The 23545-nt window shown below is 40.3% G+C and overlaps 1 protein-coding gene across 1 annotated transcript in view; it reads right to left on the reverse strand.

Moving 5' to 3' along the window:
- LOC124613338 (Parkinson disease protein 7 homolog) overlaps positions 1-23545 on the reverse strand; it is a 116738-nt gene that overhangs the window by 12234 nt on the left and 80959 nt on the right. Inside the window, exon 3 of the mRNA XM_047142037.1 lies at positions 10469-10538. Coding sequence (XP_046997993.1) covers positions 10469-10538 — 70 coding nt within the window. The remainder of the gene's footprint in view (positions 1-10468; positions 10539-23545) is intronic.

Consider the following 23545-nt stretch of genomic DNA (forward strand, 5'->3'; position numbering starts at 1 on the left):
AATTCTTTACAGACGAATGGAAAAACTGGTAGAAGCTGACCTTGAGGAAGATCAGTTTGGGTTCTGTAGAAATGTTGGAAGACGTGAGGCAATACTGACCCTATGACTTATCTTAGAAGATAGATTAAGGAAAGGCAAACCTACATTTCTAGCATTTGTTGACTTAGATAAAGCTTTTGACAATGTTGACTGGAATATACTGTTTCAAATTCTGAAGGTGGCAGGGATCAAATACAGGGAACAAAAGGCTATTTACAATTTGTACAGAAACCAGATGGCAGTTATGAGAGTTGGGGTGCATGAAAGGGAAGCAGTGGTTGGGAAGGGAGTGAGACAGGCCTGTAGCCTATCCCCGATGTTATTCAATCTGTATACTGAGCAAGTAGTAAAGGAAACAAAAGAAAAATTTGGCGTAGGAATTAAAATCCATGGAGAAGAAATAAAAACTTTGAGGTTTACTGATGACATTGTAATTCTGTCAGAGACAGCGAAGGACCTGGAAGAGCAGTCGAAAGTAATGGATAGTGTCTTGAAAGGAGGATAATGGAATGTAGTCAAATTAAATCGGGGGATGCTGAGGGAATTAGACTAGGAAATGAGACACTTAAAGTAGTAGATGAGATTTGTTATTTGGGGAGCAAAAGAACTGATGATGGCCGAAGTAGAGAGGATATAAAATGTAGATGGGCAATGGCAAGGAAAGTGTTTCTGGAGAAGAGAAATTTGTTAACATCGAGTATAGATTTAAGTGTCATGAAGAGAATTGGGGAGCAGAGAAATTTGTGGCACAACTTGACTAGAATAAGGAATCGGTTGGTAGGACACTTTCTGAGGCATCAAGGGATCACCAATTTAGTACTGTAGGGTTAGCATGGAGGGTAAAAATTGTAGAGGGAGACCAGGAGATGAATACACTAAGCAGATTCCGAAGGATGTAGGTTGCAGTAGGAACTTCAAGATGAAGAAGCTTGCACAGGATAGGGTAGCATGGAGAACTGCATCAAACCAGTCGCTGGACTGAAGACCACAACAACAACAACAACTTAAGAAATTAAAGTAAACAAAGTATGCCAGCTTTTTTTGACAACTTCACATAATGAACAAAGTTTTCTTATGTTCTGTGGTATGCTCCTCCCAACTAGTTTATTAAGTTGTAATCCCATAAATTTAACAGAGCAAATCCACACTCAATCTGCTTGTCCTTGCATTTCATGGATATGTTGCGTGGAACTCTTCCATCTTCTGAACTGTGTAAGGAGAGATTTTTCACAAAGTGTGATAACACTGAATTGCCTAGAAACTGTTTATTAATGTACACAAAAATTCCATTAATAGCTTTTTCTAAAAATATACTTCATTTATTATGTTTGTACCATTTACAAGCAAAACAAATGTACCAACTAGGAACATTACTGTTGAAAGAACATTATATTGTCTTAATTTTGTTGCTTGATGTACCTATCCTCTTCTCATAATTCATTTGTATAACAATAATGCAAATCCCCAGGTGGAAAATGCGTAAAATAAGGCAAAGACAGGCATTTAGTGTTACCGCTACTACAGGTGTGTACTTGGGGGGTCAGTGTGGTTGCGTGTACTTTTGCTAGAAAAAGAGAAAGAACTCAAAAGCTAGTGATAACTGTTTTCTATTATGTGTTTTTGCTTGCCTCACACCAGTCCTCTATAGTTAAGTTGCTACCTTTCCCTTATTATACGTCATAATGGGTTTGATTTGATCTGTGGATTACTGTCTTCAATATTTTGCAATATTTCTTGTAAAGAGTTGTAGTAGGAACATCAAATCTGTTACTTACTGACAGATTCAGTTCACCTTTTTTCCTGCAAAATACTGTTACAGCTTGAATAATCCAAGGTCTTAAGATTTCAGCTTGATAGGAGTTACTTTTGGGGGAAAAAGGCTTTCAAGAAAGGTGAGAATACTGTTAATGAATGTTTTGTATTCTTCATTCATGTCATGAACATTGGAAACTTGCCTTGGAGCAGCTTCCTAAAACACTCATTTTGTGGCCTGTTCGTCCTCCAATAGCGGAAGATTTTCTGATTTATCTGTACAAACGCATGGGGCATATGAACTTGATAATCAGAATAGTTGTAAAGATTGGATAAACAGAATGTAACAAGAAAACCAAAAACTTAATTTAGAATTGATTTTTAATTGACATTTAATGTACATAATACAGGAAATGCAAATATTGTGTTCAATGTTATAAAAGCAGAAGAAACGTATTGATAATATTTATGAGTGTATATCTTGAAGCAAGGTTCCATACAAAATTGCTGGCATGAGGAAATATATCTGTATGTATCTGGTTGAGATTCAACAACATGTACAATGCGGCTCCCAATGATTCACAGCGAAAGAAAGAGATTTGAGGGAAAATGGAAGCCTCTGATATTTCAGAGCAACAGAGAACGATTTGATAGGAAATGCAACTTTCATTGTGCAGACAGCCCAAAAATTATGCCCGACATGATAAAAGGGGCACTCGCAAAATTATGTGGGAAGAGCTGAATGCACATGTCTGTGTTGCTCACCACTAGGAAGTTAATTACCCTCCTGAACTCAGATTTATCAGTTTTGTGCCTTGCTCAGTATTAATATATAACACAGGAGCTGTGAACTTTACTCAGATAGTTCAGCTCACAGGCCAATATTTTTCTGTTGGTTGGTGTACTAAATTCCTAAACAGACTAATTTATGTGCTAGGCAATAGTGGCTGGGGGCACACACATTCAGACAGCAGCAGATTTTCTGTTGATGATGTATGCGAAGAAGTTGAATGTCATGGTCTACGAAGTCATTGGCCATTGGTTTTGTCATAAGAGTTCGCTAATTATACTTGTCTAAAGGTATCAGTTAGTTTCTTTGAAGCAGTAAGCAGTGCACACTAGGAAACTTCTTACGAGACATGAATGTTATATGTTCCGCGTGTAATTGGCATTTGGAAACCCATGGACATGATGCCAGCAAATCCTGATTCAACTAACGTGTTTACAACCAGTGCAAATATTCGAAGGGAGAGGGGGGAGGGAGAGGAGGGGTGGTGGGGGGGGGAGGGGGGGGGGGAGAGAGAGAGAGAGAGAGAGAGAGAGAGAGAGAGAGAGAGAGAGAGAGAGTGTGAGTGTGAGTGTGAGTGTGAGTGTGTGTGTGTGTGTAGAAAGCTGAACATCTGCTTCACTGCTGAAAAAGCTTCCTTATATAAACAAATCAGGGGTGCATCCCTTGTGAAAGCAGTTTATCTGGAAATGTTTTACTTTTGTCATAAAAAACTAAAAACTACAGGTTTCAGATTTACAAGTTTTTTCGCCATGCAATTTTTCTCAAACGATTGTTTATGACACTTTGAAGTTAAGTAAATTACTACCTGTTGTTTGAAGAATGTGCAGCGAATTACGTACACTGCGATTCTGAAATCAATTTGCAGGCTCGCACTAGGATTTTCTGAATGCCAATTCATCCTCTTTTTTTAAGGTGTCAGGAAGATTGTGCCCATGTCTGTCTCCTTTTTTAAGAAGCTCATGAGTTCACAAGCATTTATAAGCAATGTTGGTAATTTTCAGTTGGTGCTCTTTAAATTACACAGTGTTGTTGTTGTTGTTGTCTTCAGTCCAGAGACTGGTTTGATGCAGCTCTTCATGCTACTCCAACCTGTGCAAGCTTCTTTATCTCCCAGTACCTACTGCAACCTACATCCTTCTGAATCTGCTTAGTGTACTCATCTCTTGGTCTTCTATGACCACACTGCCCTCCAATATTAAATTGGTGATCCCTTGATGCCTCAGAATACGTCCTACCAACTAATCCCTTCTTCTAGTCAAGTTGTGCCACAAATTTCTCTTCTCTCCAATTCTATTCAGTACCTCCTCATCAGTTATGTGATCTATCCATCTAATCTAAAGCATTCTTCTGTAGCACCACATTTCAAAAGCTTCTATTCTCTTCTTGTCAAAACTATTTATCATCCATGTTTCACTTCCATACATGGCTACACTCCAAACAAACATCTGCTTTCTTTGGGATTGGAATTATTATTTTCTCCTTGAAGTCTGAGGGTATTTCACCTGTTCATACACCTTGCTAACCAGATAGTAGAATTCTGTCAGGGCCGGCTCTCCAAAGTCTATCAATAGTGCTAATGGAATGTTGTCTACTCCTGGGGACTTCTTTCGACTCAGGTCTTTCAGTGCTCTGTCATACTCTTCACACAGTATCGTATCTCCCATTTCATCTTCTTCTACATCCTCTTCCATTTCCATAATATTGTCCTCAAGTACATCGCCCTTGTATAGAGCCTCTATGTGCTCCTTTCTGCTTTCCCTTCTTTGCTTGGAACTGGTTTTCCGTCTGAGCTCTTGATACTCATAGAAGTGGTTCTCTTTTTTCCAAAGATCTCTTTAATTTTCCTGTGGGCAGTATCTATCTTACCCCTAGTGAAATATGCCTCTATGTCCTTATATTTGTCCTCTAACCATATCCCTGCTTAACCATTTTGCACTCCCTGTCAATCTCATTTTTAGACATTTGTATTCCTTTTTGCCTGCTTCAATTACTACATTTTTATACTGTCTCCTTTCATTGGTTAAATTCAACATCAAGGATTTCTACTAGCCCTCTACTTTTTACCTACTTGATATCCTCTGCTGCCTTCATTATTTCATCTCTCAAAGCAACTCACTCTTCTTCTAATGTATTTCTTTCTCCTGTTCTAGTCAATCGTTCCCTAATGCTCTCCCAAACTCTCTGCAGCTCTGGTTCTTTCAGTTTATCCAGGTCCCATCTCTTTAAACTTCTACCTTTTTGCAGTTTCTTCAGTTTTAGTCTACAGTTTATTACCAAGGAATTGTGGTCAGAGTCCACATCTGCCCCTGGAAATGTCTTACAATTTAAAACCTGGTTCCTGAATCTCTGTCTTACCATTATATAATCTATCTGCCACCATCCAGTGTCTCCACGCCTCTTCCACATATTCAACCTTCTTTGATTCTTAAATCAAGTGTTGGCTATGATTAAGTTATGCTCTGTGCAAAATTCTGCCAGGCGGCTTCCTCTTTCATTCCTTACCCCCATTCCATTTTCACTTACTACTTTTTCCTTCCCTTCCTTTTCCTACTATTGAATTCCATTCCCCCATGACTATTAAATTTTCGTCTCCCTTCACTATCTGAATAATTTCTTTTATCTCATCATACATTTCTTCAATCTCTTTGTTATCTGCGGAGCTAGTTGGCATATAAACTTGTAACTACTGTGGTAGGTGTGAGCTTCGTGGCTGCCTTGGCTACAATAATGCATTCACTATGTTGTTTGTAGCAGCTTACCCATGCTACTATTTTTTTATATTATTAAACCTACTCCTGCATTACCCCTATTTGATTTTGTATTCACCTGAGCAGAAGTCTTGTTCCTTCTGCCACCGAACTTCAGTAATTCCCACTATATCTAACTTTAACCTACCCATTTCCCTTTTTAAATTTTCTAACCTGCCTGCCTGATTAAGGGATCTGACATTCCACACTCCGATCTGTAGAACACCAGTTTTGTTTCTCCTGATACCAACATCCTCCTGAGTGGTATCCATCCGGAGATCCAAGTGGAGGACTATTTTACCCAAGAGGATGCCATCATCATGTAACCATACAACACAGCTGCCCTCGGTGAAAATTACAGCTGTAGTTTCCCCTTGCTTTCAGCCGTTCACAGTACCAGCACAGCAAGGCCATTTTGGTTGATGTTACAAGGTCAGATCAGTCAATTATCCAGACTGTTGGCCCCCCGCAATTACTGAAAAGGCTGCTGTCCCTCTTCTGGAACCGCAAGTTTGTCTGCCCTCCCAACAGGTAGCACTCAGCTGTGATTTTTTTTCCTTAGCTGACTAACTTGTGTATATATTGTTCACTAAATGCTATGTAATACTCAAAAATCAACACAGCATCAGTGCAGAACTGAGGTTACCTAAGTAAGCCTTGTGAACAGTTTTGTTTAGATGACATTTGGTTATTATCTTATGCATTTTACTATTTATATCAGGCATGGCCGAACAGTCTTCCTGGACATCTGCACCCCAGCTTGCTCCTTCCCATAACTTCAAGCACACAGGGCAGTTAAGTGGAGGGATGGGGTTAGAGGAAGGCTGCAACTGAATATCACCAGAGAAAGTACTCATTTTTCCACCATTACAATAGCAGCCACAGAGACAAACTAGTCTTCTGGTAAGTTAGCATTCCAGACAGATGTGGACAAGAAGACACTCATCTCTGTGATCCTGCGTGGTTTATTGGCCTCACTTTTATGACTGACATCACCAATTTTTGAAATTCTGCAAACTTCTCAACACAAGAGAGAAAACATTTGATTTTACATGAATTATGCTTTCTAACATAAATTAAATGTTTGGAAACAAACTTCATATCAATGACATGGAATATTTTTAGACCTTAACACAACACTTCTTACAGCTCAAAACCCATTTTGACTGGTTTATTACACTTTTATGGATTTTAGACCCCATTAATTCTAGTTAAGACAGATAAACCAACAGCATAGAACCTTTCTCAAGAGACTGTTTGTTCAGTCTAAAACCTACAAGGCTAGTAAAAACATTACATCATTAAAAATATCCTTGACTGAACACAAAAACGGCTACTATATCTTATGAATGCAAACTCCCCCACATTTTTATGAAATTTACAAGTCTCACTAGTATCATTCCGAAGTCCTTGGGTCAAATGTCTAGGGGGTGATAGATCATGGGGAACAACTTTTGTTAGAGACAAAAACTTCACTGATGTGGCCTGGTGATGCTAGGTGTCATTTTATTGCATTTGCTGGTTCTGGGGTGACGAGATTTCACCAAGTTATCAGGGTCTACTAACCTGGTGTGCTGCATCTGCATACTAGCTACTCAGTATATTGGTACAGTTATTTACAACAAGAAAACCTTAATAATGAGTGATTCTAAGTGGAGAAAGATATTTTATAAGCTCAGCCTACGCACTTCATATGCAGAACGGATGACTGAATTATAGGCAACACACATTACATACGAATGCTGCCGAGTGCCTACACCCTGCCACCTCTCAGAGACATAATAGATTACTCGATTATGAAAGGGTGTTAGTGTCACCGGGAAGTATCAACAAACAGTTTACCTCTAACAAAAGTTCTTGCGCAAGACTGATTCACCCGGTACTTCGTACCTCCATGTGTTTGGTTGTATTCTTAAACAGTTTTCTTTAGGCATGTAATGAAACTTTTCCACCAAGATAATATTGCAATAAAATATCAAATAAGTTAAGATGGATCACACCAGGAATAAAAATTTTCAGTGATGGAAAAAGGAAGCTGCTCAACCAGCTACAACACAGATCCTGATTTTGTAAAATATGTTTGAAACTATAAAACTATTTTTAAAAAAATTGTGAAAGCTTCAAAACAAATCGCAAATAATAAATTCACTCTAGGGCAAAAAAATAAAACGAGCAGTATGGTCTGTAGTTAAGTCTGAATTAGGTGTCAAAAATTACAAGCAAGACATTTCAAAACTGGAAAAATCTGTTGTAAAACCAGCTTAAATATATGATCGCTTCAACAAGTACTTCATAAATGTAGCAAACTCTGATTCAGATGAAGCAAATTATGAGCAGAAAGTAAATAGTTTTAGGTTGAAAGGCAATAGCAGTCAAGGTCTTCTCTCTCTCTCTCTCTCTCTCTCTCTCTCTCTCTCTCTCTCTCTCTCTCTCTCTCTCTCCCTCATAATAAACAAATTATTTGAGGACTGTTCCTTCTCTGATTTCTTGAAATATGTAAAAGTAAAACCATTGTTTAAAAAAAATGTTCAAAAGATATGAGAAATTTTCACCCCATTTCTATACTCCCAGTCATATCAAAAATATTTGAAAAAATTACTGCCTTATTGATACAAAGTTTCATCCCACAGTATGATATTATTTCAAATAACCAATTTGGCTTCCTTGGATCAATTTTATTCTTGTTCTATGTAAATGACTTGCCTCTCAATATAAATACTCATCTAAACTTTTTGCAGATGATTCTTCTGTCCTAATTGAAAATGAAAATTCTGACAACATGCCACAGAGTATCATGAATACGTTAAGTAACTAGGAAACATGGTTCAATCTAAATGGATTAAGGATAAACATTTCAAAACTCCACATGATGAGTTTAAAAGCAAACAGTTAAAACCTGAAGAAATCTGTATTATTCACAATAATCAAAAAATGGAAGAACTTGACTCCGTCAGATTCCTAGGAATAAACTTGGAAAGAAATTTGAGTTGGAATTCACATATAGAATACTAGTAAATAAATTAAACAGCCTTGCATTTACAGTGAAAATTTTTGCCAGTGCTACTCTTTTGAGCACCAGGAAAATAGCATACTTTGAACCTGTTATTAGATATGACATATTTTTTTGGGGAAACTCAGAAAATGTTGGGCATCATGTCAATCATTATTTAAACACCTAATAATATTAACTTTCCCCTTTTTATACATTTTGAGGTTTTATTTATTTATTTTATTTAATCGTATGGTGATTTCATACAATATACAGTTGATATAAAGCAAATGATTTTATACAATATACATATGATATTAGACAAGATTAAACCTTAAAGTGCATGTTTTTAAACCTGGGTGTGAGAGTGAACAAGTCATCAGGAATTCCAGGGTATGAATGAAGTGGACAGTGTTGGACTAAATGTTCAATTGTCTGCTCTTCTTGATTACATTCACACATTGGTGAACTGATCCAGCCCCATTTGTACCTGAAGTAACTACAACAACCATGTCCAGTCCTTAACCTGTTAAGGCGGCACCAAAGGTTCCTTGGTAGGTCAAAACCTTTTCGCTTCTTTGTGGGATCAAGGTGATGGACTCTTGTTCCTAATTTTTTGTTGTTGACCATTCATGCTTCCAGCTTTCATTTATATCAAAACCATCCACGATGAGTTGTCCTGCAGCAACACTTGCTGGTCTTCTTGATCGCAATCGTTGCTGTGGCGGATGACAGAATTCCCAGTACAGTGGTAGAGAGGGTGATGCAGAGATTTTCTTGGCCTCCCTCAGTAGCGCTTGTTTCCGGCTTAAGTGAGGTGGAGGGATGTGACTCAGTACAGGTAACCAGTGGCGTGGGGTTGATTTGATGGAACCAGTAATGCAGCGCATTGTGTCGTTGTAAATTCTTCACCAGGCAATATTGTACGTGTGACAAAATTTCAAATAATCAAATTGTAACCTCGACATATCTCTTGTACGTACATCAGACATATGTTCTGAAATTATGTATGTTATGAGATGAATAAAACATATTTCACAGAACCATTGTTCCAGGTATATCACAATTGTAAAATTCAATTGTGTGTAAATATACTAACATCAGACCTCAAGAGTTAAATTCCCATAAGTCATTGTTATTATCATTAAACACAATAACTCATTTGAGATATAAATTTACTGCAGTGATAGAAGCACAAAAAGCTGTAAATGAATCCTATTGTAAAAACCCAATTTATGAAAGTGAGCTGCAATATCCACCTCCTAATATTTATCCCTTTGTATTGTAGACATGCCTTCTGTTGCTTCCACTTTGCCATGACCTTCAGATTGTAACCATCTTACACAACTTCTCAGAATACTGCAGTGGTGAAAGATGGAGAGGCAGCCAGACACTGCCCTTCTCCCACTGTGCAATTGTACATTAAGAGTGTAAATGGTGGTCAGGTTTGACATATCCACTGAATGTTTGTACTAAGTATTTTAGATAATGTGAAAACGAAAAAAATGTACAAAAATTTTGACTTTTTACATACCATTGGTGAAATAATATAACCATACTATTTAATGTAAATGTATATTTTAGGTTTTTTTGTCATTTTCCACATCCTCTAAGACCTCTTCACACTGAATTTATGGAAAAAATAGTGACTCTAATCTGATTTAAAAGTGTAACTGAAGGCTGTTTCTTTGTTGTGTGTTTGTGTCATTACTTCTAATCAAGGTGTCAATATGTATTGCCAATTAGTCTTTTGGCCTTGTAAACAGGTCTTTTTCCACAATCATACAGCTGTGCCTCTGGGTTCAAGGAGAACAGCTTCAGTAAAAAGAAAAGAAAAGAAAAGAAAAGAAAAGAAAAGAAAGAGAGAGAGAGAGAGAGAGAAGAAGAAGAAAAGATAAATTTGCAGGTCTGTTAGGTTCACTGATCCATTCTGTCACTGCCAACTTCTGTCAGAATTACACAAACTTCTTCCTATGATTCAGAACCAATGGGAACAAATTTTGCAAACAATTTGTCAAAATTGTAAATGAGCGAAAGGAGCTTAAAAATTAAATGCTTATGTGCATTGCATTGAAATCAATAGTGGAAACTATTTGAAGTTTTTTTTTTTTATATGCATATAAATTTGATTTAAATTTGATTTCAACATACCAGCACAGATTGCTGCTATCAGACGGCCAGATTTTTCCTGTTCCTTCAACAATGAACCAACCTCGTTTGACTGAAATCACAAAAAAAAAAAAAAATACATTTAATAACATACCTCCACATCATCACACAGAAATAACAGACTATTTCAGCACAATAAAGCTAAAACACATATTTGTGGGCATCTTTTACAAATCAACAGTCAATTAGTCACATATTACAATATTTACATTACCTAAATGACTGATAAAAAAATGAAGAAGCTATCCAGTCAAAAGAATTTCAAGCCACTGACAGAGACAATAACCAGCATAATTCATCTCCAGGATTATTCACACACTGGTTTCAGTGAAGCAGATATCAATAAAACAAAAAAGTTGAGAAATTTTGTCTAACAAAAATTTGTCTCATAGGTACTTTTTAATTTTCCAATCTACAAATTTAATTACATTCATTATGCTTTAATTATTTACAGAGATATAGTAAACATTTATTTTGGTTGTGTTTGACACTAACAAATAATTGGTGAGAAAGATCATACTGATGAATGTATCTGCCGACTAGCAGAAGAGTGAAGGCTAGTGTGAATTTTTAAGCTGTAAGTATACCTATGCACCACCAATATTCACCTGTATGCGATTCACTTTAACAATTGTGTATATTGAACCACAGAATTATCTTCCATGGCGAATTTCACCTTTAAAATGGGGAATTAACAATTTTGGGTTTTCCTTGCACATCCTCCATTTCAGCAACATAGATATACATACTACAGGAAAACATATTTCACAAATATGAAAAAAGCACTAACTCTGAAATTATCACAACCCTTTGAAATTTCAAAATCACTGGTGTGCTGATGTGTCACTGCCAAGTAACACAGCTGAATGAAATGCATTGTTATTATAACTCAATGAATGTAGAGCATATAGAGAAAGAACTGATACACTACAGAAGATAACTAAAAGAAATGCACAATGAGATGAACAGAAATGACAATAATTACAGTGAAGTCACTGCAGTTCATGGTGGGCCCCTGCACATTACAAGAGGTGGAACATGGTACTTAACTGGGTGTGTGATCACCACACACAGCTACACACGCTCTGCACCGTGCTCCCATGCAGACCAAAAGGTTGGTAAGGAGCTCTTGTGGTGGTGCATTCCATTCCTCCACTAGTGCGGTTGACAATGCTGGAAGGTTGTTGGTGCATGTGGACATGTTTGAACACACAATGCAGACAGGAATGTTCTTGAACATGATCATTTTGGTGATCCAAGTGTTACAGTTTTGGGAGGCATAATGTTGTATGAGGGTTGTGAGGGTTCTCTCTGCCTTGAAGCGAACTTTCTTACTTGATTCAGATGGACTTCACCTGGCATCAGACTTTTTCTGCAATATGACTACTATTATGCAGTAACAGCTGCTAGTGGGTTCACAAACAGGTTTTATTGCCCCATTACAAATAGATTCAATTTCCAATTGACAATAACTTCAAACAATCAGCTAATAATAAAAACAGACACTCATAGTTCTGAGTCAAATTCAGTCCTCTGTTATATATATAGATCTCCCTGGGTTCAAGAGTCCTATAATTGCAGAACTTCAATATGGACGAACTTGCTCTGTAGACTCCAAGCTCCTGCCTGCTCTGATGTTATGAGCAGCTGTCCAGCACTCCTAGAATATCTCCACCATAAATCACGACACCAATCTGAACAGAACCTAATTTTCTTTTACCTATAAGTATTATTACTTAGACATAGTCTTCCAAGGTTCAATTCTCGGCCTTATATATTCCTATGAACACCAACATGCATGATCTCACAATCTCAATTCAGCACCGAGGGTCCATATCACCAACTCTCCTCGACACCATAGACATTTACACCCTTACAGCATACTGTCCTTAAAATCTTTGAACATGGTACACTCTACAGTTAACATTATTGTGACACTGTACTCCGCGAATATGCAGCAAATGGACTGGCCTGCTCATTCCCTCAAATTAAATGCCATCAAGGATATGTGGAATGGGTTGGGGAGATTTATTGCAGCACATCCACATACACCAATCGCCACCAGCATTGTCGCACAGATAGAGTAATGGCATGCCCTACCTACCTTGTGGCCAGCATGGGAGCACATTTCAGAGCACGCATTGCCATCTGCAGTGATCACACATCCTATTAAGAACCTATGTACTATCATTTATAATGTTCAGGGAATTATCATGAATTGTGGTGTAATTATTGTCTTTGAATAAAACTGTCATTTATGTTTGTCTCATTGTGCATTTCTTCCAGTTACCCTCTGTGCTATATTGTAGCAGTTCTTTCTATGTATTGTCCAAGTTTCCTCAAGCTATGTTACTTGGCCGTAACATATGCGAAAGTTATTCTTGTCCGTAAGTTTTGCAAAACAGTGTACATTGTTATTTTGTGGGTATGACACATCCCTGGTTGTGTAAATATATTCAATGGAAATCTGTTCTACTCTGTTCAACTCTTCAGAGCAACAAGATGAGAATTTTGATTCTGTGATACATACATACACACATACATACATACATTGTATATGTCCCCATACACTATAACCATAAACTGTATAGCTGAAATTTGCAAGTGCCACAAAATCTGACATTTTACTGATTAAAAAGTTGCAGTAAAAGTGGTAGCTAATTAGGATTTTAGGTTTAGTGCATCTGCAGTGTGAAAGTGAGAGAATTTGTGTGTTTATGGTATTAAGTGGCAAATTATGGTAACATTATGAATTGGGATAGTATGCTTTTCATCTGTATGAAGCAATTACAGAGGAAACTAACAAGGCTTATTAGAAATAATTGAGAGGTAGTCTATCGCCATGATGTCAATACTGACTAAACCTCAGACAGTTATGCTTGAGGGCACTTAGAGCTATTGATGCCAATCTTTGGTTTGACCCCCATAGTAACATCACCAAAAACAATACGAGGACATGGTGCAGCAGAAATTGGTAATCTATTCCTAAATCCATCCGTCTTTTATTACGAAACAGATGTGAGCCCACTATTAAATGGTTTATCAGGCCATGATATCAAATGGCAACAATAATAGCTGAGAAAAAAAATTTATAAAAGCCAACACACTATACAAAGAGAATCTGCAGGCTGAGCGAAAGGAAAGAAGTTTATAAAGCGACGATAGCAGGTTTGAAATTTAATTCTTTACTACTCCCACCTCAGAGCACCATTACCCATCAACAACAGTCCTACCCCACTGAATGTCTGTCATCCGTTCATAGCACCCAGATCTGGCCTTGCCGACAACATGCTACCAGTAAGATCCATAAACTTGACCTCCTGACCATTGTAATTAGTAACTGTCCTTCCAGTGAAAGAATCTCCACTCTTGTCAACCAATACCTCCAACAAATTGCTTATAGACTAGCCTCTAATATTAAAATCTGGAGCATGGCCATGGACACCCACATGACACCATCATGGGCAATCTAGAGAAAGTTCAAACAAATTTCGGGCTTGCAGCCGGTTGTCATTCAATATCTCGCACAATATTTCAACTGGCCACCTGCCAGTCATCTTCAGGCGAGCCGTCGCAGACTGGCGAAACTGTCCACTGTTCCGCAATATATAGCGCGCTCTAACTATTCTGCACATGTGTCGAAAACTTGATAGATGGACCAAACTGCCCGCTGGCAGCACCCTCCCTCTACATCTACATCTACGTGATTACTCTGCAATTCACATTTAAGTGCTTGGCAGAGGGTTCATCGAACCACAATCATACTATCTCTCTACCATTCCACTCCCGGACAGCGCGCGGAAAAAAAAACCCACCTAAACCTTTCTGTTCGAGCTCTGATTTCTCTTATTTTATTTTGATGATCATTCCCACCTATGTAGGTTGGGCTCAACAAAATATTTTCGCATTCGGAAGAGAAAGTTGGTGACTGAAATTTTGTAAACAGATCTCGCCGCGACGAAAAACGTCTTTGCTTTAATGACTTCCATCCCAACTCGCGTATCATATCTGCCAAACTCTCTCCCCTATTACGTGATAATACAAAACGAGCTGCCCTTTCTTGCACCCTTTCGATGCCCTCTGTCAATCCCACCTGGTAAGAATCCCACACCGCGTAGCATTATTCTAACAGAGGACGAACGAGTGTAGTGTAAGCTATCTCTTTAGTGGACTTGTTGCATCTTCTAAGTGTCCTGCCAATGAAACACAACCTTTGGCTCGCCTTCCCCACAATATTATCTATGTGGTCTTTCCAACTGAAGTTGTTCGCAATTTTAACACCCAGGTACTTAATTGAATTGACAGCCTTGAGAATTTTACTATTTATTGAGTAATCGAATTCCAACGAATTTCTTTTGGAACTTGTGTGGATCACCTCACACTTTTCGTTATTTAGCGTCAACTGCCACCTGCCACACCATACAGCAATCTTTTCTAAATCACTTTGCAACTGATACTGGTCTTCGGATGACCTTACTAGACGGTAAATTACAGCATCATCTGCGAACAACCTAAGAGAACTGCTCAGATTGTCACCCAGGTCATTTATATAGATCAGGAACACCAGGGGTCCCAGGACGCTTCCCTGGGGAACACCCGATATCATTTCAATTTTACTCGATGATTTGCCGTCTATTACTACAGACTGCAACCTTCCTGACAGGAAATCACGAACCCAGTCACACAACTGAGACAATACCCCATAGGCCCGCAGCTTGTGAGGAACGGTGTCAAAAGCTTTCTGGAAATCTAGAAATATGGAATCAACTTGAGATCCCCTGTCGATAGCGGCCATTACTTCGTGCGAATAAAGAGCTACCTGCATTGCACAAGAGAGATGTTTTCTGAAACAATGCTGATTACGTATCAGTAGATCATTCCCTTCGAGGTGACTCAATGTTTGAATACAGTATATGCTCCAAAACCCTACTGCTAACTGACGCCAATGATATAGGTCTGTAGTTCGATGGATTACTCCTACTACCCTTCTTAAACACTGGTGCGACCTGTGCAATTTTCCAATCTGTAGGTACAGATCTATCGGTGAGCGAGCGGCTGTATATGATTGCTAAGTAGGGAGCTATTGTATCAGTGTAATCTGAAAGGAACCTAATTGGTATACAATCTGTACCTAAAGACTTGCCCGTATCAAGCGATTTGAGTTGCTTCGCAACCCCTAAGGTATCTACTTCTAAGAAACTCATGCTAGCAGCTGTTCGTGTTTCAAATTCTGGAATATTCCATTCGTCTTCCCTGGTGAAGGAATTTCCGAAAACTGCGTTCAATAACTCCGCTTTAGTGGCACAGTCGTCGGTAACAGTACCATCGCCACTGCGCAGCGAAGGTATTGACTGCGTCTTGCTGCTTGTGTACTTTACATACGACCAGAATTTCTTCGGATTTTCTACCAAATTTCGAGACAATGTTTCATTGTGGAACCTATTAAAGGCATCTTGCATTGAAGTCTGTGCCAAATTTCGCGCGTCTGTATATTTTAGCCAATCTTCAGGATTTTGCGTTCTTCTGACTTCGCATGCTTTTTCCATTGCCTCTGCAACAGCGTTCGGACCTGTTTTGTGTACCATGGGGGATCAGTTCCATCTCTTACCAATTTATGAGGTATGAATCTCTCAATTGCTTTTGCTGCTATATCTTTGAATTTCAGCCACATCTCGTCTACATTTGCATAGTCAGTTCAGAAGGAATGGAGATTGTCTCTTAGGAAGGCTTCTAGTGACACTTTATCCGCTTTTTTAAATAAAATCATTTTGCATTTGTTTCTGGTGGATTTGGAAGAAACGGTATTGAGCCTAGCTACAATCACCTTGTGATCACTAATCCCTGTATCAGTCATGATGCTCTCTATTAGCTCTGGATTGTTTGTGGCTAAGAGGTCAAGATTGTTTTCGCAACCATTTACAATTCGCATGGGTTCGTGGACTAACTGCTCGAAATAATTTTCGGAGAAAGCATTTAGGACAATCTCGGAAGATGTTTTCTGCCTACCACTGGTTTTGAGCAAGTATTTTTGCCAACATATCGAGGGAACGTTGAAGTCCCCACCAACTACAACCGTATGAGTGGGGTATTTATTTGTTACGAAACTCAAATTTTCTCTGAACTGTTCAGCAACTATATCATCGTAGTCTGGGGGTCGGTAGAAGGAGCCAATTATTAACTTAGTTCGGCTGTTAAGTATAACATCCACCCATACCAATTCGCACGGAGTATCTACTTCGACTTCACTGCAAGACAAACCACTACTGACAGACACAAACACTCCACCACCAATTCTGCCTAATCTATCTTTCCTGAACACCGTCTGAGATTTTGTAAAAATTTCTGCAGAACTTATATCAGGCTTTAGTCAGCTTTCTGTACCTATAATGATTTCAGCTTCTGTGCTTTCTATTAGCGCTTGAAGCTCAGGGACTTTCCCAGCACAACTACAACAATTTACAACTACAATTCCGACTGTTCGTTGATCCAAGCACATCCTGTATTTGCCATGCACCCTTTGAGTTTGCAGCCCACCCCGTACTTTCCCGAGGCCTTCTAACCTAAAAAAAAACGCCCAGTCCACGCCACACAGCCTCTGCTACCCGTGTAGCCGCCAGCTGAGTGTAGTGAACTCCTGACCTATTCAGCGGAACCCGAACCCCACCACCCTGTGGCGCAAGTCAAGGAATCTGCAGCCAAAACGGTCGCAAAAATGTCTGAGCCTCTGATTCAGACCCTCCACCCGGCTCTGCACCAAAGCTCCACAGTCGGTTCTGTCAACGATGCTGCAGATGGTGAGCTCTGCCTTCATCTCGTAAGCAAGACTGGCAGCCTTCACCAAATCAGATAGCCTCTGGAATCCAGAGAGAATTTGCTCATATCCAAAGCGACACATGTCATTAGTGCCGACATGTGCCACCACCTGCAGCTGGCTGCACCCTGTGCTCTTCATGGCATCCGGAAGGACCCTTTCCATATCAGGAATGACTCCACCCGGAATGCACACGGAGTGCACACTGGATTTCTTCCCCTCCTTAGCCGCCATATCCCTAAGGGGCCCCCCATTACGCGCCTAACATTGAAGCTCCCAACTACCAATAAGCCCACCCTCTGCGATTGCCCGGACCTTGAAGGCTGAGAATCATCCTCTGAAACAGGGCAGGCATCTGCCTCTGGCTCAGCCAGAGACAGTACCTGAAACCTGTTTGTCAGACGTGCCAGGGAGGCTTTCTGATCAGCCTCCAGGGATGTCTTTCGCTGCCTGCCACACCTTGGAACGACCTCCCAATCAACCACAGGCGAGGGCTCAGCCCCACTGCGGGCAGCAAACAGGGCAACCACAGTGGCAGACCGATCTGGGGACAGACGGGACGAGGTTGACATCCCCGTGATACCCAAGTCCGGCTCCCCACAGTGGTGCCCATTGGCAACAGCCACAACTGCACGACCGAAGTCAGCGCTGCCTGCAGCTGTGAGCGAAGGGATGCCAACTCAGCCCTCATCCGAACACACCAAACACAGTCCCTGTCCATTCTAATCGATGTTGAACAACAGTTACTGAAACACGAGTCCGTGCCTAGATAACGCAAGGGAAACACGAAAAGAATGTATGAACTAACCTGTAAAAATGCCTAATGACTGGGCTACAATTTGCCTGAATTTACGATTACAGTAACTAAAACTCGAAATTACACCTCCTATCCCTGGTGGAATATCAGAACTCAGTCGCCTTCTGTGTTGCTGTTTGCCGCGGCCATTGGCGCACTCTGTCCTCTTCGAATAGAGCAAATCGTGGAGATAATGGGATTCCATGCACTGTCCAGCTGGTAGCCGCATTCACGGTTCAACAGATTTTCCGCCAGACATATTTCTATGGATTCTTTAATAATGGAGTCCCAGAAAGATGTTGTTGTGGACAAAATCATTGTTTTCTCATACTCCATTGAATGTCCAGTAGAAATACAATGTTCAACAATAGTGGACTTGCTTGGCTGCAAAAGGCGGGTGTAACATTGATGTTCAGTACAGCGTTCTTTCATGATGCGTGTGGTTTGACCTATATAAGCCATACCACATTGGCACGGTATCTTGTAAATTCGGGCCTTTCGTAGTAACAGATTGTCCTTTACTGATCCCACAAGGTCCGTAATCTTCTATGGTGGATGGAAAACCACCTTTACTTGAAATTTTCGGAGGATTCTTGCTATTTTAAATGAAGTGTTGGCAACGAAAGGAAGAAAAGCTAAAGATTGTTCTGGCATGTTCTCCTCTTTATCCACTTCCTGCTTCTTAGTTTTAACTGTTAGTGCCCTGTTACTCTGCCAGATCGAATAGCTATTTTTGCTGAGTACTGGCTTTAGATGGGCGAGTTCTTGAGGTAAGCTGTCTAGATCTGAGACAGTATGAGCTCCATGAACAAGTGTTTTAAGCACACTCATGGTTTGCAATGGATGATGGCAACTCAATGCTCGCAGGTACAAATCAGTATGAGTGGGCTTCCGATAAACTGAATGCCCTAGAGAACCATCATTCTTCCTTTGAACCAGTACATCCAAGAAGGGCAAACAACCATCTTTCTCTGTTTCCATGGTAAACCGGATGTTGCTAGGAATGGTGTTGAGGTGATGTAGAAACTCCATTAATTTGTCTTCCCCATGAAGCCACACCATGAAAGTATCATCCACATACATCCAAAAAACTGGGTTTCAGGGCAGCTGATTCAAGTGCTCTCTCCTCAAAATCCTCCATAAAAAGGTTGGCCACCAAGGGAGACAGGGGGCCACCCATGGCGACACCGTCAGGCTGTTCAAAATATTCTTGATTAAACATAAAATAAGTTAACGAAAGAGCATGCCTAAACAATGCAGTGATATCAACAGGAATCATGTTACCAATCAGTGTCAAAGAATCTGTAAGAGGAACTTTTGTAAAAAGTGAGACCACATCAAAACTTACTAGAAGGTCCACACTGTTAAGATGAAGAGCCCCAGTCTACTGATAAAATCAGTTGAGTTTCGTATGTAATGTGTGCACCTGTCCACGAAAGGTTTCAGCAAGGTAGTGAGACGTTTTGCTAAATCATACGTAGGAACTCCAATGTTACTCACTATTGGACGCAGAGGAAGACCCTCTTTCTGAACCTTTGGAAGGCCATACAGTCTTGGAGGTACACAACCAAGTGGTCTTAACCTCTTTAAGGCCCTTTGCGGTAAGGAGGAGGAATTTAATAGTGTTGAAGTTTTCCGTTGCATACACCCTGTAGGATCATAATCAATCCTCCTATAGGTAGAGTCACTTAGCAGACCATACATCTTATCTTTATACACCACGAGGTAACAAAACACTTGCATTACCTTTGTCAGCTTTCAATATCACTACGTCAGGGTCCTCTCTCAGATTTCGTAATGCAGCTCTTTCTGCATGGGTTAAGTTACTGCGTTTTTTGTGGTCTCACTTTTTACAAAAGTTCCTCTTGCAGATTCTTTGACACTGATTGGTAACATGTTTCCTGTTGATATCACTGCGTTGTTTAGGCATGCTCTTTCCTTAACTAATTTTATGTTTAATAAAGAATATTTTGAACAGCCTGACGGTGTCGCCATGGGTAGCCCCCTGTCTCCCTTGGTGGCCAACCTTTTTATGGAGGATTTTGAGGAGAGAGCACTTGAATCAGCTGCCCTGAAACAAACAGTTTTTTGGAGGTATATGGATGATACTTTCATGGTGTGGCTTCATGGGGAAGACAAATTAATGGAGTTTCTACATCTCCTCAACTCCATTCATAGCAACATCCAGTTTACCATGGAAAGAGAGAAAGATGGTTGTTTGCCTCTCTTGGATGTCCTGGTTTGAAGGAAGAATGATGGTTCTCTAGGGCATTCAGTTTATCGGAAGCCCACTCATACTGATTTGTACCTGCGAGCATTGAGTTGCCATCATCCATTGCAAACCATGAGTGTGCTTAAAACACTTGTTCATAGAGCTCGTACTGTCTCAGATCTAGACATCTTACCTCAAGAACTCGCCCATCTAAAGCCAGTATTCAGCAAAAATAGCTATTCGATCTGGCAGATTAACAGGGCACTAACAGTTAAAACTAAGAAGCAGGAAGTGGATAAAGAGGAGAACATGCCAGAACAACCTTTAGCTTTTCTTCCTTTCATTGCCAACACTTCATTTAAAATAGCAAGAATCCTCCGAAAATTTCAAGTAAAGGTGGTTTTCCATCCACCATCGAAGATTACGGACCTTGTGGGATCAGTAAAGGACAATCTGTTACTACAAAAGGCCGAAATTTACAAGATACTGTGCCAATGTGGTATGGCTTATATAGGTCAAACCACATGCATCATGAAAGAACACTGTACTGAACATCAACATTACACCCGCCTTTTGCAGCCAAGCAAGTCCACTATTGTTGAACATTGTATTTCTACTGGACATTCAATGGAGTATGAGAAAACAATGATTTTGTCCACAGCAACATCTTTCTGGGACTCCATTATTAAAGAATCCGTAGAAATATGTCTGGCGGAAAATCTGTTTAACTGTGAATGCGGCTACCAGCTGGACAATGCATGGAATCCAATTATCTCCACGATTTGCTCAAATCGAAGAGGAAAGAGGGCGCCGATGGCTGCAGCAAACAGCAACACAGAGGGCGACTGAGTTCCACTTTTCCACCAGGGTGGGTGCTGCCGGCACATGGTGTGGTCCATCTATCAAGTTTTTGATGCATGTGCAGAATAGTTACAGCACGCCATATATTGCGGAACGGAGGACGTTTTCACCAGTCTGCAATGGCTCACTTGAAGATGACTGGCAGGTGCCCAGTTGAAATATTGTGCAAGTTATTGAACGACGACTGGCTGCAAAGCTCGAAATTTGTTTGAACAGTCAATTCGCCGGGAAAATTTTAAAATTCAAATCTAGAGAAAACTTTCCTAGCTTCCCAAAACCACAGAGAACTTGTCTGATTCAGGTTCAATGATAATATCTTCATGATCTGGACTCAGGGCCAAGACACCCTGTCCTCATTTCTCCACAGCTTCAACACCATCTCTCTTATTTGCTTCACATGTTCCTCCTCAGTGAAAAATGCCTCCTTCCAGCATGCTGACCTCCACTTCTCTGATGGCTCCATTTCTGTCCATATCAAGAACATCAACTGTCAACAAAAATGGTTCAAATGGCTCTGAGCACTATGGGACTTGTGAAGTCATCACTCCCCTAGAACTTAGAAACCTAACTAACCTAAGGACAACACACAAATTCATGACCTAGGCAGGATTCGAACCCGCAACCGTAGCGGTCGTGCGGTTCCAGACTGAAGCGCCTAGAATTGCTCGGCCACTCCGCCAACTGTCAACAGTATCTTCATTTTGACATCTGTCTTCCCTTTCACTCACACACACACACACACACACACACACACGCGTGCGCAAAATATCACACTCATATAGCCTGCCCACCCATGGATGGTGTATCTGCTGTTACTAACTCCTTTGCCTAGTATGCTAAAGGTCTCACAAAAGCCTTCATAGACAGGCAATCTTCCCCAAACCTAGTCCGAAACAGATATTCCCATGCCATATCCTCACACACATCCCCTTATCCCCCAACTATCCCTGAGAACCAGATGCAAAGGAGCATCCCCCCTTATGACCCAATATCAAATCAGACTGGTGCAACTGTACCACGGCCTTCACCAAGGCTTCGACAATCAATCATCATGCTCAGAAATGGACATTATACCCACGATCCTCCCCACGATCATAAAGTTGTATTTCACTGCCCACTGAACCTACACCACATCCTGGTCCATCTCTATGTCACTCCCACTCCCAATCCTTTGCCACAGGAGTCCTATCCGTGTGGAAGACCCAGGTACAGCACCGGCCCTATTCACCCACCTGGCAGACCCTACTCTTGTCCTATCACACACTTAACGCATACTGTCAGACACAAGGCTACTTGTGAGAGTAGCCATGTCATATAAGAGTTCTGTTGCAATTTTTGCATAGAGTTTTATATGGTCATGACCACCAATTAGCTGTCCACCACAACAAATGCCCAACACCAAACATTGGCCAAGAGCAGAGCTGACCAACCAATGACAGATCACGTTGCTGACCACAACATGCTTGAATTCAATAGCTGCTTCACAAACTGGGCCTCCTGGATCCTTCACCAGCTTTTTTTAAATACAGAGATGGGAGTTATCCTTGCAACACATCCTACATTCCCATAATCTTCCTGGTCTTCATATATTCATATCTACACAAGAGACTCCCTTCCTCTGTCCTGTCACACTGTCCCAATCCAGACCTCCACTTCATCATCATTGCCATGCGCAGCACGAACTCACTGGCTCTGATGCCCAAGTATCACATTCCTATCCTGAGAACATGCTTGTTCCTACCACATTCCTATCCTGCACATCTACTATCTCCCTCCAAGCTGTCAACCACTCTTTCCTAACCCTCCTCCCAACTCTTTTCTCCCTCTATCCCGCCCCATCGCCCCTCTCCCAACCTACACAACAAATCATGCACACTAGCTCATTAAAAGATTGAAGGATTGGTCCAAAAGCTAGTAAACTCTTCATTCTTTTTTCTTTGCTTGTTGAAAGAGTTCCCTCTTTTACTCCTAAAATTTACACCCTGCCAAACTTACCTTAGCACATTTAATTCTTTACTAAAAGTATTCTTACAGTATTATGTATGTACTTTTCCTTTACAACAGGCCACGAACATTTGTAATAAAAGCTGGGAAAACAAGTGGCTAACATCCTGGATCAAAATATCTTATTCTAGGAAGAGAGAGCTTTATTTAATACAGACGGCTAGCTTTAATCACAATTAAAGTGGCGCTACAGGCAACACAACATAATTCTTAACCATGTGCCACATACAAAAAAAGTTCAAAACTGCAACAAAAAATCAAAAGCAGTTTAGAGCACTACTAGGTAAGGAAAGCTGTCATCAATGTGGGGGTTGATATGAACACTACAATGCTTTACTAGGCATGGTCCTACTGAAATTGGTCAGCTGACGCTTT

This window comes from Schistocerca americana, chromosome 1, assembly GCF_021461395.2.
Source record: "Schistocerca americana isolate TAMUIC-IGC-003095 chromosome 1, iqSchAmer2.1, whole genome shotgun sequence".
In the NCBI taxonomy this organism is placed as follows: Eukaryota; Metazoa; Arthropoda; class Insecta; order Orthoptera; family Acrididae; genus Schistocerca; species Schistocerca americana.